This window comes from Melospiza melodia, unplaced genomic scaffold (assembly GCF_035770615.1).
Source record: "Melospiza melodia melodia isolate bMelMel2 unplaced genomic scaffold, bMelMel2.pri scaffold_32, whole genome shotgun sequence".
NCBI classification, from domain to species: domain Eukaryota; kingdom Metazoa; phylum Chordata; class Aves; order Passeriformes; family Passerellidae; genus Melospiza; species Melospiza melodia.
In genome coordinates, this window is record NW_026948638.1 from 1,981,340 (window position 1) to 1,999,335 (window position 17,996).

At 49.9% G+C, this 17,996-nt stretch overlaps 1 protein-coding gene across 1 annotated transcript; it reads left to right on the top strand.

Moving 5' to 3' along the window:
* Positions 1 to 551: 551 nt before the first annotated feature.
* LOC134434089 (olfactory receptor 14J1-like) lies at positions 552 to 2,306 on the top strand (the record flags this gene model as incomplete). Its single annotated transcript, XM_063182784.1, has 2 exons — positions 552 to 1,013; positions 2,265 to 2,306. Coding segments are annotated over 2 exons (504 nt in total), but the record flags the coding sequence as incomplete, so codon positions are not given.
* Positions 2,307 to 17,996: the final 15,690 nt, after the last annotated feature.

The following is a 17,996-nucleotide window of genomic DNA, read 5'->3' on the forward strand; positions in this document are numbered from 1 at the left end:
CCTGGGCACAGGGAAGCAGCTGCTGGCAGGGACAGCTCCAGGCAGCAGAGCCCTGGGCAGGCAGTGGGGGGGAAGTGCCCCCAGGCTGTGCTGGGATATTTAAAGTAATCTCCAAACCCAAGTATTCCATGAATACTTTTCTTACAGATCCCCATGCCAAGACAAAGAAAATGTCCAACAGCAGCTCCATCAGGCACTTCCTCCTGCTGGCATTGGCAGACACGCGGCAGCTGCAGCTCCTGCACTTCTGCCTCTTGCTGGGCATCTCCCTGGCTGCCCTCCTGGGCAACGGCCTCATCATCAGCGCCGTAGCCTGTGGCCACCACCTGCACACGCCCATGTTCTTCTTCCTGCTCAACCTGGCCCTCAGTGACCTGGGCTCCATCTGCACCACTGTCCCCAAAGCCATGCACAATTCCCTCTGGGACACCAGAACCATCTCCTACTCAGGATGTGCTGCACAGGTATTTTTCTTTGTGTTCTTCATCTCAGCAGAGCTTTCCCTCCTGACCATCATGTGCTACGACCGCTACGTGTCCATCTGCAAACCCCTGCACTACGGGACCCTCCTGGGCAGCAGAGCTTGTGCCCACATGGCAGCAGCTGCCTGGGCCAGTGCCTTTCTCTATTCACTGCTGCATACAGCCAATACATTTTCCCTGCCCCTGTGCCAGGGCAATGCCCTGGGCCAGTTCTTCTGTGAAATCCCACAGATCCTCAAGCTCTCCTGCTCCAAATCTCACCTCAGGGAACTTGGGCTCATTGCAGTTAGTGTCTGTTTAGTTCTTGGTTGTTTTGTGTTCGTTGTTTTCTCCTATGTGCAGATCTTCAGGGCTGTGCTGAGGATCCCCTCTGAGCAGGGACGGTACAAAGCTTTTTCCACCTGCCTCCCTCACCTGGCCGTGCTCTCCCTGTTTGTTAGCACTGCAGCCTTTGCCTACCTGAAGCCCCACTCCATCTCCTCCAAATCCCTGGATCTGGCCCTGTCAATTCTGTACTCAGTGGTGCCTCCAGCCCTGAACCCGCTCATCTACAGCCTGAGGAACCAGGAGCTCAAGGCTGCAGTGTGGAGACTGATTGCTGGATGCTTTCAGGAACATTAATTTGATGGCCAATTGCTGCAAACCACTTGTAATAGAAGTCATCTTATTGTTGGTTTGACTGTAGGTTTTTTTTTTTTTCCTTTATATTAGTTTTCTCATATTGTCCACAAATAAATGTCTTTGTTTGTGCCATTTCTCATTTTGTTTCTCTCCACCTTCCATGTGGCCACAGACTTTGTCAATGAGGGGTTGTGCTCTGGGTGACTTTAAAGGAAATAAAGGATGTCCCAGCCAAGTTTTCTGCAGAGATGCCCTTTTGTTGCCTTCTCTGGAGCTGCAGCAGCAATGTCTGTGTGCAGAGCTGGGGGCAGATCAGTGCTGGCACAGCAGCTTTGCCCAGCAGCAGCAGCACTTGGTGTTGCCAGTGCTGCTGCCGTGGCCCTGCCCTGGTGGCCCTGGTGTTGCTGCAGGGCCTGAGTGCTCTCGGGGCCGGGCACAGCCCTGGGGGTGGCAGTGCCGGGGCTGCAGCAGGGACAGGGCAAGTAATATAAATAATTTGTAATATAATTCATCTTGGATAGTTCTTCTGGATTTTTCCTTTTTTTCCCTGTGTTTTAATTTTTTATTGTTGTCAACAAAGTAAAACCATTGTTTGTGCCATTTCTCATTCTGTTTCTCTGTACCTTCCCTGTGTCCACAGACTGTGTCAATGAGGGGCTGTGCTCTTGGTGTCTTCAAAGGAGCTAAATGATCTCCCAGCAAAGTTTTCTGCAGTGATCCCCTTGTGTTCCCTTCTCTGGAGCTGCAGCAGCAATATCTGAGTGCAGAGCTGGGGGCCAGATCAGTGCTGAGTCCATCAGCTCTGATCCTGCTGGCCACACCATTCCTGATCCAGGCCAGGAGCCATTGGCCTGCTTGGCCACCTGGGCACACTGCTGCCTCATGCCCAGCCTGCTGTCCAACAGTGCCCCAGGTCCCTTTCTGCCTGGCTGCTCTCCAGCCACTCTGTCCCCAGCCTGTAGCACTGCAGGGGTGGTTCTGGCCAAAGTGCAGGACCTGGCACTTGGACTTGTTAAACCTCACCTTGTGGGATTTGGCCCCTGGATCAAGCCTGTCCAGGTCCCTGTGCAGAGCCCTCCTACCCTCCAGCAGATCCACACCCACACCCAGCTTGGTGTCATCTGCAAATTTGCTGATGCTGGACTCAGTCTCCTCATGCAGATCATCAGTGCAGATATTGAAGTTCACGCTGGCTATCTCTGACCCCTCGGCCATCCTGTGGGTGCCCTGTGATGGCACTCAGGGTGATCTGTTCCATAACCTTGCCGGGCACCCAGGTCAGGCTGACAGGCCTGGAGTTGCCCAGCTCCTCCTTCCAGCCCTTCTTGGGGATGGGCTCACACTGGCACCTCCAGTCCCCTGGGACCTCCCTGCTGAGCCAGCACTGATGGTAAATGATGGAGAGCAGCTTGGGGAGCTCATCCACAGCTTCCCCACCCCCGTAGGATGGATCCCATCTAGTCCCAGAGACACCTGTGAGCATCTGAGATGACCAGCAGGTCACCAACTTCTTCCTTGTGGATTCCAGGGGCTGTTCTGCTCCCTGTGCCCATCCACATGCTCAAAAGAACACTTTTCTTGAGGTAAACCTGTCCTAAAATTGAAAATTGAGACAAAGAAGGTGTTAAGTAGGTCAGCCTTTTCCTTATCTTTAGTTATTATATTCTCCACTGCATCGAATAAAGAGTAGAGGTTCTCCTTATCCCTCTCTTTGGTTTATTTTTTTTATAAAAATATTTTGCATTTATTTACAGCAGCTGCCAGGTTAAGTTCTCATTGAGTTTTCATGTCTCAGCTTTTCTTTCTGCTCAACCTAGCAAGCTCCTTAAACATTTCTTATGTTGCCTGACCTTCTGTCCAAAGTTGATGCTCTCTCTTTTTTCCCCTGAGTTTCCGCAAAAGCTCCATGGCCAGCCAGGCCAGTCATTTCTCCTAATCGCTCATCTTTTGCCACACTGGGACAGGCTGCTCCTTCCCCCTTAAAATTACTGTCTTGAAATGTGTCCATCCTTCCTGGACCCCTTTGTTTTTAAGGGATGTTTCTCTTTTAAAAATCAATACCTGATTTGGTACTCCCAAAATCAGCATCCTAAAGAGGCAAAAGTCTGCCCTTCCAAATTCCAGTGTGGAAGTTTGGTAGCTGCCCCTCCTTCTTTCAGAGAACATTGAAAACTTGATTATTTCATGGTCACTGTGCCCCAGGCAGCCTCCAAGCCCCACATCTGCCACCAGCCCTTCTCTGTTTGTGAACAGCAGCAGACAGAGCTTTCCTTGGCAGTTAGAGTGTTACAAAAAATTCGGTAAAACAGAAAATTCCTTAACCCCAATGCAGCATTAAGGAGCAGCATTACTTATTCAGCTGGATGCAGGGGGGATAGCTCCTTCCAAAGCCGTGCATGCTGAGCACAGGAAAGTTTCTGTTTATATTCTGTATATTGCACACATATTCATTGATTGTCCTGGACTAAACACAAATATGATAATGGTTTCCCCAAAATCATTAACACATTTCCTCTCCTCATTACCCATGTGTTCTTCTATCCTGGGGGTCTCTCTGGTGGTCCCTGGTGGTTGTGGACCCCAATGTTCCAGTGCGCCTGGCTGGCAGGACACTGAGGCTGGTGAACTTGCTGTTCCCCTTCTCACACAATGGGCATTGTGTGGTTTTCACAGGCCTGGGGTTTAGGAGAACAAGCTCCAGGTGTCAGCTCACCTGGTGTAGACAATTTATCATCTGGTAACATGAGGTCACAGACTGGGCTATGACATCACAGAGCGGGTTATGTTTGGTCATGGAAAATCTATGTCATCATAGAGTGCCTCTGTGACATCACAGGGCAGAGATCTGACATCACAGAGCAAAATATGACATCACAGAGTTGGCCCTGACATCAGAGACCAGCTGTGTGACATTAGCAAATGGGCTGTGACATCACAGAGCAGATATCTGACATCACAGAGCAGGCTGTGACATCCCCGAGGGGCTGTGTGACATCCCAGCAGGGCTGTGTCAGGTCACTGGGTTGGTCACTCTGCCCCAGCTTCCCTTCACAGTTTCTCCCAACAAGTCCAACGCTGTCCATGCCCAGCAGGGTCCCTGTCCCCCGGGATCCCCCCGGCCCACCTGGAGCCACAGCCTCCACCAATGGATGTTCCACAGGATCCACCCCAGAGCCTGACAGGTGACAAGAGGCTAGGGCTGTGTGACCAGGACATCAAGGACGTGGGTTATCCAGGTCACTGTGGCCTAGATTTGGTTCCCTAGGGCAGGAAAGATGTCTGGCAGCTGGAGCAGGGTCTGGGAAGGGCCTCCAAGGTGGGGCTGGAACCCTTGGGCTGTGAGCAGAGGCTGAGGGAGCTGGGCTTGTCCAACCCAGAGCAGGGAAGGCTGAGGGGCTCCTCATCCCAGCCTGGCAGTGCCAGCGAGGAGGGGATGGAGAACACAGAGCCAGGCTCTTGACAGGGAGTCTGGTGGTAGACAAAAGCCAATGGGTGGAAGGGGAAAGAGGGGAGATCAGCCAGGACAGGAGGAGATGAAATGAGTCAGGCTGGTTTCAGCATTTCCCCAACACAAAGAGCAGCCTGACTTCCCTTCTCCATCCACCACTGACAGCTTGGCAAATCAGGAATTGTTTGAGCTGCTCTGCACCCACTCCAGGACAAGCATCCTGATACAAGAATTTAATTGTGTTTATATCTACCACAGAACCATGTTTGTCAGAAATTAATTTTAGTATGGAAATAATTTGTGGATGGTGGACTCAGCAGACGCTGCTGGGATATTGCACATAGCTCAGGGAAGAGCGTGATTGTTATTAAATTGTGTCCTGTTCAACTGTGGTCTGTTGGCCAAGAAGAGAAACTTTCTGTGCCTCTGAGTCTCACCAGTTCCTGACCCCTAAAGGACAGAAACCCTGATGAGCTGTGCTTCCCACTCCAGTGGTGGCACTTCCACCTTCCTCCATAGCCAGAGCAGAGCTCCCTTGTACCAGAAAGTCCCTGGCAAAGGAGGGATGAAGGAAACAGGAGAAGCTGTGGGGATCAGGTGCGGGGTAGATCCAGGGACAAGACTGACTTTTGCATTTGATGGAGCTGTGCCTTCCCCTGGCTTTGTTGGCTGACAATAAATGAACATCCCTCTGTGTCTCGGGCAGCTCCTTCTCTAAGGAAAGCAGGTGGGAGTTGGAGCCAAGGAGCTGAAAGCTGCAGGTGCAGCCTGGGCTGGAGGGAGCTCAGATTTGCACAAGGCTGCTCTGAGTGCCAGGGCTGGGATGGGGGAAATGGTGGGGTGGGGGCAGGGACAGAGTCTGATTGATTGTCAGCCATGCAGGGTCTTGATTTTCATATCTATTCAAACTGCATGAGGAGGTACTTGGATTCAGTGTCAGCTGGAGATTACACGTATCAATCAATTAACAGGGAGAAGAAACCTAAATTGGACCTAGGAAAACTTTTCTCACTGTCTCTTTAAATAGAATCTATTCAACTTGAATACACTACTGGAATTCATCTAATTAACCACAAAAGATTTGAAAATTAAATCAAATTACCCCCAGAGGCTTGGCTTGTTAAGGTGTTCTGAATGTAATGAGCCCCGGGACACTGAATTCCCGCACTCAAGAGCTGAGGGCTGAACAAGCATCTGCAGCAGGAAAATTCAGCAGCAGCCTCCAAGGTGCTGAGGATGTCAGCAGCCCCCACTGAGGCCATCCCTGCCCAGAGACCGTGGGGGAATGGGCAGACAAGGAGAGCGTCCCTGGGGCTGGGGCAGCACAACTCAGAGGCAGCAGCGGCTCCAGCTGGGAAATGGAGTGTGGAATGCGGCTGGGAAAGCCCTGCCTGGGCTGGGCCAAGCAGGACACACAAGCCCTGACTCCCATCCCCCAGATTACTCTCTCAATGAGACGTTTAAAAGGAATTACAATTGTTTGTTTCCTCTGATTGAACTCACTGGAGAAATAACAAGAGATTCTCAGGAGCTCAAAACAACCTAACAGCTTTTACTGGCAAACTGGAAATCCAAGAAAATTTTTGCAAAAGTTTTAATATCAACACAAAACACTTCTCAATGCATTATCTTGGCCCATTCATTTCCAGAAATTTTAAACCTCTTCTATTTTAAGTTAAATAAAATGTGCAAGAGAAGGTAATTAGAAAAAGATAAAGAAAGAGAGAATGACATAAAAGATACAGAGGAGCACACACACAGCTCCAGCTCCTGGATTCCAGTGGTGTTCAAAAAAATTCCAAGAAGAGGTAGGGCCAAGATGTGTGCATGCCTTGTGGTCAGTCTTCAATACCCCTTGGTTTTGCTGGGCCCTTCCCCCAGGTGGGCCTTGGGCTCATTTGGTCCCTCGGGAGCTGGGCTGGGGCTGCAGAGGTGGCTGTGGAGCATTGCCTGTGCTGTGCCAGGGACTGGCAGCCACTGCTGGGCTGGGATAGAGGCTCTGGGGGGATTGGGGTTCCAGGGCAGGGCAGTGATGGGGTCATAGGGCAGGGCAAGGCTGGATCTGCCCCCTTCCTTCCCCCCAACACAGGAAATGTTTCCAGCCAACAATCTCCTCCAGTCTGTCATAACAGGGAATGTTGGAGGTGGAACCCCAATTCCGGCCATGGGCACCTGGATGAGAAGGACAGTTCTTTTCCATAGGAAGGAAAGCATGGAGCCCCAGTTTGGAAGGCAGGTAAGAGCCTCACTGGGCCAAGGCCAGCCAGATTTGTCAGTAATTGCAGATTTTTTCTGGGAGCAGTGTTTGAATATAGGGAATTTTGGAGGTGGATGCCCAATCTCAGCCACTGGCACCTGGAGAAGCAGGACAGTTCCTTCCTAAAGGAAGGGGACTACAGAGCCTTCCCCAATGTTTTGTGGATAGAAGAGATGTGACCCTTGCGAAACCACTGCCAGCCAGACTTTCACCTGGCAATATTGCTATGGGAACAATCCTTGGATATAAGGAAATTTGGAGGTGATATCCCAATTCTGGCCATGGGTGCCTGGAGGAGAAGGACAGTTCTTTTCCATTGGGAAGGAAAGCACGGAGCCCCAGTGTTTCATTAGCAGATGAGAAGCGACCCTCAACATGCCAAGGTCAGTTGGACCAGTCAGGCAGTCCATGGGAGGCCCAACCAGTCAGACATGCTCTGTGTCTCCTTGTTTTTAAGAGGCCCCATAATGTCACAATGGTGCCTTGATTCCATGGGGTCCAGCAGTGCCATAATGGACTCTTGGTTCAGTGGAGTTGCACAATGTCAAAGTGGCCCCCAGGTTCCAGAGGGCCCCAAGTGTCAGAATGGTCCAAATGATTCCATGAGGCCTCGTAGTGTCACAATGGTCTCTGTGGTTCCCCAGGCCCCGCAATAACATGTGACTCTTCTGTTCCATGAGCCCTGAATGTCACAATGGACCTTTGGACCTTGGGGGTTTGCGGAGTCACAATGGTCTCCTTTGACTCATGAATGTCACAATGGATGATTGATGACAGGACGCCCCTCTGTGTCACCCTGGAGCTCTGGTTCCATGCAGCCCTGCAGTGTCCCAATGAACCCTTGGTTCAATGGGGTACCATAATGTCACCATGGCCCCAAGGTTCCATGCATCCCTGCAATGCCACAATGGCCTCCTTTGGTTGAGCAGTGTCACAATGGAGCACTGATGACACGAGGCCCTGCAATGTGGACAAGAGACCTTTGGTTCCATGCAGCCCTGCAGTGTCACAAAGGCCTCTTGGTTTCATGAGGCCGCACAGTATCATAATGGTGCTCTTGGTTCTGTGGGGACCCCCAAGGTCACAATGGTCTCACTGGTTCCATGAGGCCTCACAGTGTCACCATGCTTTGCTTATTCCATGAGGCCTCATAGTGTCACAAAGGTGCCCATGATTCCATGTGTACCCACAGTGTCACAATGGTCCCTTGGTCTCACAGGGCCCCGCAGTGTCACAATGGTCCCTTGGTCTCACAGGGCCCCACAGTGTCACAATGGTCCCTTGGTTCCATGGGCCCTGTGCTGCTGTATTCCCCCCTCCCCTTCTCAGGCCACCCTGCCAGCTGAGAAATGCTCCTTGGGCCTTGGCCTTGTTCAACAGCCCCTGGGCTCAGCTCCTCTGCAGCTCATCACAAACACTGTCTGCTCCAGGCACTGCTGCTGCCCAACCAGCTCCTGGTTCCTTTAGCAGCAGCCCTGGGACCTGTTTGTGTTCCCTCAGTAACACAACATTCCTGTTCTCACAGTGTCAAAGAAAGCTTTTGGTGCCAAGTGTGGCCAGGATGAGCCATTGCTGGGACTGAAGCCCCTCTCTTGGGGCCCTGCACACAGCGCTCCAAAAGGAGCCCTTGGAGCTCTCCTGGGCCAGCGACTCCCTCTGAGTGGGGCCTCTCCCAGCCGGGAACTCTCCCGTTTGCTGCACTCGGGGATCCCGAACAATGATGGAGCCTGGGCTGATCCACCCCCCTTCCTCCAGGCTCAGCCCTTTGCCTGTTGGGGAGATGCCAGAGGATCCACAGGGAGCATTGCCTGCCCTCAGGGGAATTGCTCACAGGTGCCTGGCACTGACTCTTGCTCTCTGTGTGCACACAGGAGTGCCTGTGCTGGGTAAATGTGGCAGAAATGCTGCTCCCTGAGGGGCTTGAGTGCCTTGGATAGCTGAGTCAGTCAGGCCTGTAAGTGAGGTTAAGTCACGAAGTCTAAGCTAAGCTAAATGTGACTCAGAGTTTTTCTTTTGCTAAGTTTTATGTTGAATATAAGTTAAGTTGAATATTGTTAAGTGTTATTCCTCTGTTAGATTGCTAAGTCATAAGTTGTAAGTAAGGTTAAATACTGTTAAGCTCTGTTCTTTTGCTAAATTGTGAAGTTGAAGGTATCAGTTAAGGTTAAGTCCTGTTAAGTTTGAGCTCTTTTAACCTTTTGGGCCGTATTCCTTTCATCCTTGCCCTCACTGCCCTTGTGTCACACACACATAGGGACAGTTCTCAGTTCATTTCTGGTTTGATTGCCTGGATTTGGTTTGGTTTTGTTGTTCCTTTGTTTCCTTGGTGTGCCTGAAGTGTCCAGTCAGGAGCAGAGTGACTCTTGCCAAGGAATTTTGTGCTGCTGTCCCTTAATATTAAATCTGGTTTTTGCTGCTCCCTTGCTGGGGATTTTTTTCAGCACTCTCAGCCCTCGTTTATAACAGGGTGAAGGAGCCCTGGCCCAGGCTCTGGCCCTGGGGGACACGGGGACACTTCTAGGGGATCCCTGTCCCCCTGTGCCACCCCCAGGGCCCCATCCCCCTGTCCCTGTGTCAGGCTCTGGGGTCAATCTCGTGGAACATCCTCTGGGGGAGGCTGCGGGGCCGGGGGCGGGGGGACCCGGGGGGACAGGGGACCCCGCTGTGCACGAGCAGGGTTGGACTGCTCTGGGGGGAGCTGTGAGGGGGGCTGGGGCAGAGTGACCTCCCCAGGGACCTCACACTGCCCCTGTGATGTCACACAGTCCCATGTGCTGTCACACAGCCATCTCTCATGGAACACACCCCCTGTGATGTCATACAACAGCCTGTGATGTCACACAGCCTTCCTGTGATGTCACACAGTCATCTGAGACGTCACCCTGTGATGTGATACAGCCATCTCTGTGATGTCACAGATGACACTGTGATGTCATAAAGTCACCATGTGATGTCACTGTCTTTTCTGTGATGTCACAGTCTGTTTTGTGAGGTCACAGCCTGATCTCTGATGTTGCACACCCATCTGGTGATGTCACAAACCAATATTTGATGCCACAGATTAACACTTTATGATGGCAGAGTCGGCTCTATTGCCTCACATCCTACTCTATGATGTCACAGCCAGCTCTGTGATGTCACAGCTCCCTCAGTGATGTCACAAAACACTCAAGAACTCAGTTACATTGAAATGCTGAAGTTTCTTGCACTTTGAAGAGATTCCTGTCAGGGACACGACTGAGAAAGTGTCCCCAGGTTCCAGGCAGACCAGAACACTGAAGGCAGTGATGGCAGCTGGGGACAAACAAGGCCAAGGTGTCTCTGGTGCTGAGCAAAGCTGGATGTGTTTGAGGAATGCCAAGGGCCAAGGTCTGAGCCCCAGCCCCTGGCCAGGCTGATCCTGTCCCTCCCTCCTTGCTCAGGGCTCTTGCCGGGATGGGCACTGGCATGTGGGGATGTGCAATGGCAAGGGCAGGAGCATGGGGCGGCCCCTGCCAGGCTGCTGAGCAGGGACAAGGAGGCAATGAGGCCCCAGCCCTGCAAGGGTCACTTGTCCCCTCATGGCCTCAGGCCCAGGCCCAGCAGCCATGGCCACAGTGCTGCCCAAGTTGGCTCTGGCAGGGCTGTCTTGCAGCTGCTGCCCATCCCTGTGCCCTGTGCAGCCCAGGCTGTCCCACGGTGTCCCTGCCCTGCGTTTCTGTCCCTGCAGGCTGTCGTCCCTGGCACAGTACAGGCAATGCTCCATGGCCACCTCTACAGCCCCCAGCCCAGCTCCTGAGGGACCAAATGAGCCCAAGGCCCACCTGGGGGAAGGGCTCATGAAGACCAAGGGATATTGAAGGCTGACCACAAGACAAGCACACATCTTGACCCTACCTCTTCTTGGAATTTCCATCTGAACACCACTGGAATCCAGGAGTTGGTAGCTCTGTGTGTGCCTCTCTGTATCTTTTTTGTCTTTCTCTCTTTCTGAGTCTTCTTTTTCTGTGCTCCTGCAAATTTTGAATTACATTAAATTGAAGAGGCTTAGAGTTTGTGAAGTTGAATGGGCCAAGTCAATGCTTTGAGAAGTGTTTTTTTTTTGATGGAAAGTCTGTCATAGTTTGACATGAGAAGAATTTTTAAAAGCAATTCAAAACTTTTTGTGCAACTGACAATCTCTTAAAGATACTGAACATGCTCTGGGAAACACATTTGTTAAAGATGAAAAAACCCAGGAACCTCCTCTTTCTTTTCCAGTCAATAAAATGCAGCGGGGCCTGGCCCTGGCTCCCATCTCAACCAAACCAAACCAAACCAAACCAAACCAAACCAAATTAACCCTGCCATGGCCTGAGCCCCTTCCCCCCAACCCCCCAGGCTGCCCCCCCATTGGCCCCATTCTAACCAAACTAAACCCCAACAACTACCAAACAGGAGAAAGAAAGGTTCTACAAAACCCTAACCACAACAAAGGTAGCCACAGCTATTAAAATCTTACCATCAAGTCCCCTTCCCCCAATACCTTTCAAATCATAAACCTCTACAACCTGCAACCCATACAAAATACCCCTACAACTAAAATTAAACACAAAAAAACCCAAAAACAAACCATAAAACCAATCCTAACAGAGTCCAACCACAACTTCCACCATAAGTTACTGGCAGGTGAGGTATTAGTCCTTTCAATACTTCGATCCTCCATCAAGTATAAGAAAACCCCAAAATACAAGCATATAAAAACAAATATTAAATTATGAAAATCAGTAAAGAAGAAATCAACACTCAAATAAAAAAAGAAGAAAAAAATACCTTAATCTTAAAACTAAAACCCTCTTATAAACTCTAAAGAAAAAACTCTCTTCTTTTATCACACATAAAACTAAAAACAAGAATTCAAATTAATATCAAATGAAAACTTCCATACTAAAGTAAACAAATGTTAAAATAACTGTAGTTTCATCAGATGATTAAGCAAGGGAAAAAAGTAATCCAGTATCCCCAAGAGAAGACCTCTATTCCCAGAGATAAAAAAAAAAAATTAGAAGTAAATAATAAAAACTGTTACCTTTAAACAACTCATCATTACAACATTTTACAATTACACTAAAAAAAAGAGTATTCTACAAACAGTAAATTAAGTAGAAATTTTAAGTTTAAATTGTCAGTAAAAATAAAAAGTTGTAGAGAATGAAAAAGTGCTCTAAAGAGTTTATTTTAATTCTTACTACCTTTTGCTGTTAAATTTATTTTTAATAAAATTTTCCTTTGAACCCTTTTAAATTTTTCAGCATACTTTACCTTTCTCGTAATCCAATCTCACAACAAAATAAATACATAAAGAATTAAATGACACTAAAACCCACCACAATCATCAATACAATAATTAGGAAATCTCACAATTAGAAAAATCTTAAATTAACAAACCTAAACCACTACAATGTCATAATAAACCTTCTGCCTCTGATTTTCTAAAGTTCCCAGTAAAGGCTGTTTGGTTGTTTGGAGTGCCTGAGAACCTCTTGTTGGTATTTTCCAAGGAGTCCAACTCAGAGGAAACAAACAATTGTAATTCCTTTTAAATGTCTCACTGAGAGAGTAATCTGGGGGATGGGAGTCAGGGCTTGTGTGTCCTGCTTGGCCCAGCCCAGGCAGGGCTTTCCCAGCCGCATTCCACACTCCATTTCCCAGCTGGAGCCGCTGCTGCCTCTGAGTTGTGCTGCCCCAGCCCCAGGGACGCTCTCCTTGTCTGCCCATTCCCCCACGGTCTCTGGGCAGGGATGGCCTCAGTGGGGGCTGCTGACATCCTCAGCACCTTGGAGGCTGCTGCTGAATTTTCCTGCTCCAGAGGCTTGTTCAGCCTTCAGCTCTTCAGTGCAGGAATTCAGTGTCCCAGGGCTCATTAACATTCAGAACATCTTAAAAAGCCAAGCCTCTGGGAATCATTTGATTTCAGTTTCCTAATAATTTGTAGTTAAGCAGATCTCAGAAGTGTATTCAAAGACATGATATTTAAAAAGACAGTGAGAAAATATTTTTTTAGGTCCAGTTTAGTTTTGTTTTCCTGTTAATTCATTGACATGTGCAATCTCCAATCGACACCGAATCCAAATACCTCTTCATGCAGTTTGAATAGAGATGAAAATCAAGACCCTCCATGGCTGACAATCAATCAGACTCTGTCCCTGCCCCCACCCCACCATTTCCCCCATCCCAGCCCTGGCACTCAGAGCAGCCTTGTGCAAATCTGAGCTCCCTCCAGCCCAGGCTGCACCTGCAGCTTTTAGCTCCTTGGCTCCAACTCTCACCAGCTGTCCTTGGAGAAGGAGCTGCCTGAGACACAGAGGGATGTGGAGAGTTTTGTCAAAGAGTGGCTTGAGGAGAGAGGACACAGCCAAATTAATTTGGTAAAGATGTCCTCACTAGGGCAGAGGCCTTTTTGCAGGCAGGGTGTCTGTTGGGAATGTAGCTGACTAGAGAATGGAAAAGTACAAGACGGTGGTTAATTCCAAATCTTGCACCAGCAAGATAAGGTGTCCTTGGGCCTAGCGGAGTATGATAAAGAAATGGACAGCGAGGTGTGAGAAGTAGAGAACGTAGGCCCAAAGGAATGTGGATGAGTTAATGGTATAGTTTAACCAATAGATTGATTGGCTTACGGAATATTCATAAGCTTATTATTTGCTGTATAAGTGTTTGATGCTTTCTTCTATAAACTGGACCTGTGATGAACCATCTGATGTCTGGGTCTCCTTCTCTCAACAGAGGGATGTTCATTTATTGTCAGCCAAAAAAGCCAAGGGAAGGCACAGCTCCATCAGATGCAAAAGCCATTCTTCTCCCTGGCTCTGCCTTGCACCTGATCCTCACAGCCTGTCCTGTTTCCTTCATCCCTCCTTTGCCAGGGACTTTCTGGGACAAGGGAGCTCTGCTCTGGGGATGGAGGGAGATGCAAGTGCTACCGCTGGGATGGGAGCCAAAAATCATCAGGTTTGTGTCCTTTGGGGGTCAGGAACTGATGAGACTCAGAGGCACAGAAAGTTTCAATTCATGGCCAACAGACCATAGTTGAACAGGACACAGTTCAACAACAATCACGCTCTTCCCTGAGCTATGGGAAACATCAGAGCAGCGTCTGATGATTCTGCCATCCACAGGTGATTTCCATACTAAAATTACTTTCAGACAAACATGATTTTATGATAGATAAAAACACAATTCAGTTCTTGCATCAGGATGCTCATCCTGGTGTGGTGCATAACAGCTCCAACAATTCCTGATTTACAAAGTTGTCAGTGGTGGATGGAGAAGAGAGGTCAGGCTGCTCTTGGTGTTGAGGAATTGCTGAAAGCAGCCTGACTCAGTTCATCTCCTCCTGTCCTGGCTGATGTCTCCTCTTTCTCCTTCCACCCATTGGCTTTTGTCTCCCCCCAGCCCCCTGTGAAGAGCCTGGCTCTGTGTTCTCCATCCCCTCCTCGCTGGCACTGCCAGGCTGGCATGAGGAGCCCATCAGCCTTCCCTGCTCCGGGCTGGACCAGCCCAGCTCCCTCAGCCTCTGCTCACAGCCCAGGGGCTCCAGTCCCACCTTGGAGGCCCTTCCCAGACCCTGCTCCAGCTGCCAGACATCTTTCCTGCCCTGGGCAACCCAAACCAGGTCTCAGTGACCTGGATAATCCACGTCCTTGATGTCCTGGTCGCACAGCCCTAGCCTCTTGTCTCCTGTCAGGCTCTGGGGTGGATCCTGTGGAACATCCTTTGGTGGAGGCTGTGGCTCCAGGTGGGCCGGGGGGATCCCGGGGGACAGGGACCCTGCTGGGCATGAACAGCATTGGACTTGTTGGGAGAAACTGTGAGGGGGAGCTGGGGCAGAATGACCAACCCAGAGACCTGACACAGCCCTGCTGGGATGTCACACAGCCCCTCTGAGATGTCACAGCCTGCTCTGTGATGTCAGACCTCTGCTCTGTGATGTCACAGCCCATTTTCTAATGTCACACAGCTGTTCTGTGATGTCACAGCCAATTTTGTGATGTCATAATTGAACATATGATGTCAGACCTCTGCCCTCTGATGTCACAGTTGGCTGTGTGAAGTCACAGAAGCAGTCTATGATGACATAGATTTTCCATGACCTCACATAACCCACTCTGGGTTGTCATAGCCCACTCTGTGACAACATGTATCCAGATGATCAGTTGTCTCCACCAGGTGAGCTCACACCTGGAGCTTGTTCTCCACAACCCCAGGCCTGTGAAAACCACACAATGCCCATTGTGTGAGAAGGGGAACAGCAAGTTCACCAGCCTCAGTGTCCTGCCAGCTCAGCCAGGCCCACTGGAACATTGGGGTCCACAACCACCAAGGACCACCAGAGAGAGCCCCAGGACAGAAGAACACATGGGTAATGGGGAGAGGAAATGTGTTAATGATTTTGGGGAAACCATTATCATATTTGTGTTTAGTCCAGGACAATCAATGAATATGTGTGCAATATACAGAATATAAACAGAAACTTTCCTGCACTCAGCATGCACGGCTTTGGGAGGAGCTGTCCCCCGTGCATCCAGCTGAATAAAGAATGCTGCTTCTTAATACTACATTGGGGTTAAGGAATTTTCTGTTTTACCGAATTTTTGGTAACACTCCCACTGCCAAGGAAAGCTCTGTCTGCTGCTGTTCACAAACAGAGAAGGGCTGGTGGCAGATGTGGGGCTTGGAGGCTGCCTGGGGCACAGTGACCATGAAATAATCAAGTTTTCAATGTTCTCTGAAAGAAGGAGGGGCAGCTACCAAACTTCCACACTGGAATTTGGAAGGGCAGACTTTTGCCTCTTTAGGATGCTGATTTGGGGAGTACCAAATCAGGTCCTGATTCTTTGAAGGAAAACATCCCTTAAAAACAAAGGGGTCCAGGAAGGATGGACATATTTCAAGGAAGTAATCTTAAGGGGAAGGAGCAGCCTGTCCCAATGTGGCAAAAGATGAGCTAGAGAGGAAAATGACTGATCTGGCTGGCCATGGAGATTTTGTGGGAACTCAAGGGTAACAAGAGGTGCATCAACTTTGAACAGAAGGTCAAGCAGCTTAGAAAATGTTTAAGGATGTTGTGAAGTCGTGCAGAAAAAAAGTCAAGAGGTGAATGCTCAATTAGATTTTAACCTGACCACTTCTGTGAAAAAAAAAATAGACAATGTTTCCCCAATTAAATTAATAGAAAAACATGGGTTAAGGAAAACCTCTACTCTTTATTGGATGCAGTGGGGAATATAGTAACTAAAGATAGGAGAAGGCAGAGCTTCTTAACATCTTGTTTCTCTCAATTTTCGATATTAGGACAGGCTGTCCTCAGGACAAGTACTCTGCTGAGCTGGTAGATGGGCACAGGGAGCAGAACAGCCCCTGGAATCCAGGAGGAAGCTGTTGGTGACCTGCTGAGCCACTCAGATTCTCACAGGTGTATGGGATTGGATGGGATCCATCCCAGGGGGATGAGGTAGCTGTGGATGAGCTCCCCAAGCCGCTCTCCATCATTTACCATCAGTGCTGGCTCAGCAGGGAGGGCCCAGAGGACTGGAGGTGCCAGTGTGAGCCCATCCCCAAGAAGGGCTGGAAGGAGGAGCTGGGGAACTCCAGGCCTGTCAGCCTGACCTGGGTGCCCAGCAAGGTTATGGAACAGATCACCTTGAGTGCCATCACAGGGCACCCACAGGATGGCCGAGGGATCAGAGCCAGCCAGCGTGGATTCCAATGTCTGCATGGAATGGTCTGGATGAGGGGATTGTGTCCAACACCAGCAAATCTGCAGATGACACAAAATTGGGTGTGAGTTTGGATCTGATGGAGGATGGAGGTAGGAGGGCTCTGCACAGGGCCCTGGACAGGCTGGATCGAGGTGTGGTTTAAAAAGGATGTGTGATCCAACAAGGTCAGGTTTAATAAGTCCAAGTGCTGGGTCCTGCACTTTGGCCACAACAACCCCTGCAGTGCTACAGGCTGGGGACAGAGTGGCTGGAGAGCAGCCAGGCAGAAAGGGACCTGCAGGGACTGATGGACAGCAGGTTGGACATGAGCCAGCAGTGTGCCCAGGTGGCCAAGCAGGCCAATGGCTCCTGGCCTGGATCAGGAATGGTGTGGCCAGCAGGAGCAGGGCAGGGATTCTTTCCCTGTGCTGGGCACTGCTTGGGCAGCATCTCGAGTGCTGTTTGTAGTTCTGGGTCCCCTGGGGTGGGGAATTAGAAGAAATTTGTATCAGGACGAGTAAAGAAAGCCAAGGTGAAGCAAGGGAAATGCTCAGGGCAGTTTGGGGGTGGCTGCCAGGCAGCCCTGGCTCTGAGCAACAGCATCTGCTGTGGCACAGGAAACTCCCAGCTGATGGGAACAAACTTTCTGGCTGACTGCAGAAGCCAGGACAAAGCTGAGTGGTTTCCCTGGTGTCCCCCTGTGGGATCTCAGCACCTCAGGATGGAGGTGCAGAGTGGCCGAGAACACCCTTATGGGGGCTCAGGAGTCCTGGAATGTTGCCAGAAGTGTCTGGTGGCTGGACTTTGATCCTACACAGGAGACGACACCTGTATGAGGACTGGGAGGATTTCACTGGGTGAATAGTGAAGGGATAAGTTAATTAGTGTGTAAAACACAGGGTTTAGGATTTCTGTACAGGGGGGTCTAAAGAAGTAAGATGGAGGAATTGGGTGTGTCTTCTTCTTCTTCTTCTTCTTGGCCTCCATCTTCTGTGGTGATGGTGGCACTTTGGGATTGGTTATTACTAGAAGTGCACTGGTTAATAAGGGTAGAAGGTATTGGGGAAAAATTGTAAATATTGTGCACGTAACTTCGGGTATAAAGATAAGCGACCGCCCCAGGGGCTCGCAGTGTGCCCATGGCTGGCTTGCTGTGCAGACCTCTGTTGGGCTGAAAGAAAATCTTTTAGATAAACAATTAATAAACACCGAGACCAAGACAAGATCAGAAGTCTCTCCTCGTCCTTTGAAGCGCCGGGCTGTCCAAGGCCACCCTGGGCCTTTCCAGGCCACCTAAATAGCCGAGAAACCGACAAGTGGCATCCCTGAGCTATCTCCGGTCATAAATCAGCCGGGAGAAGAAACAGAAAACAGAAATTCAACATCCCCCAGCCCTTGCTGGCCCCAGGGGCTGATGGCATTTGTGCTCCCTCAGGTTCATGTCCCCACACCAACAGCACGGGGGTACT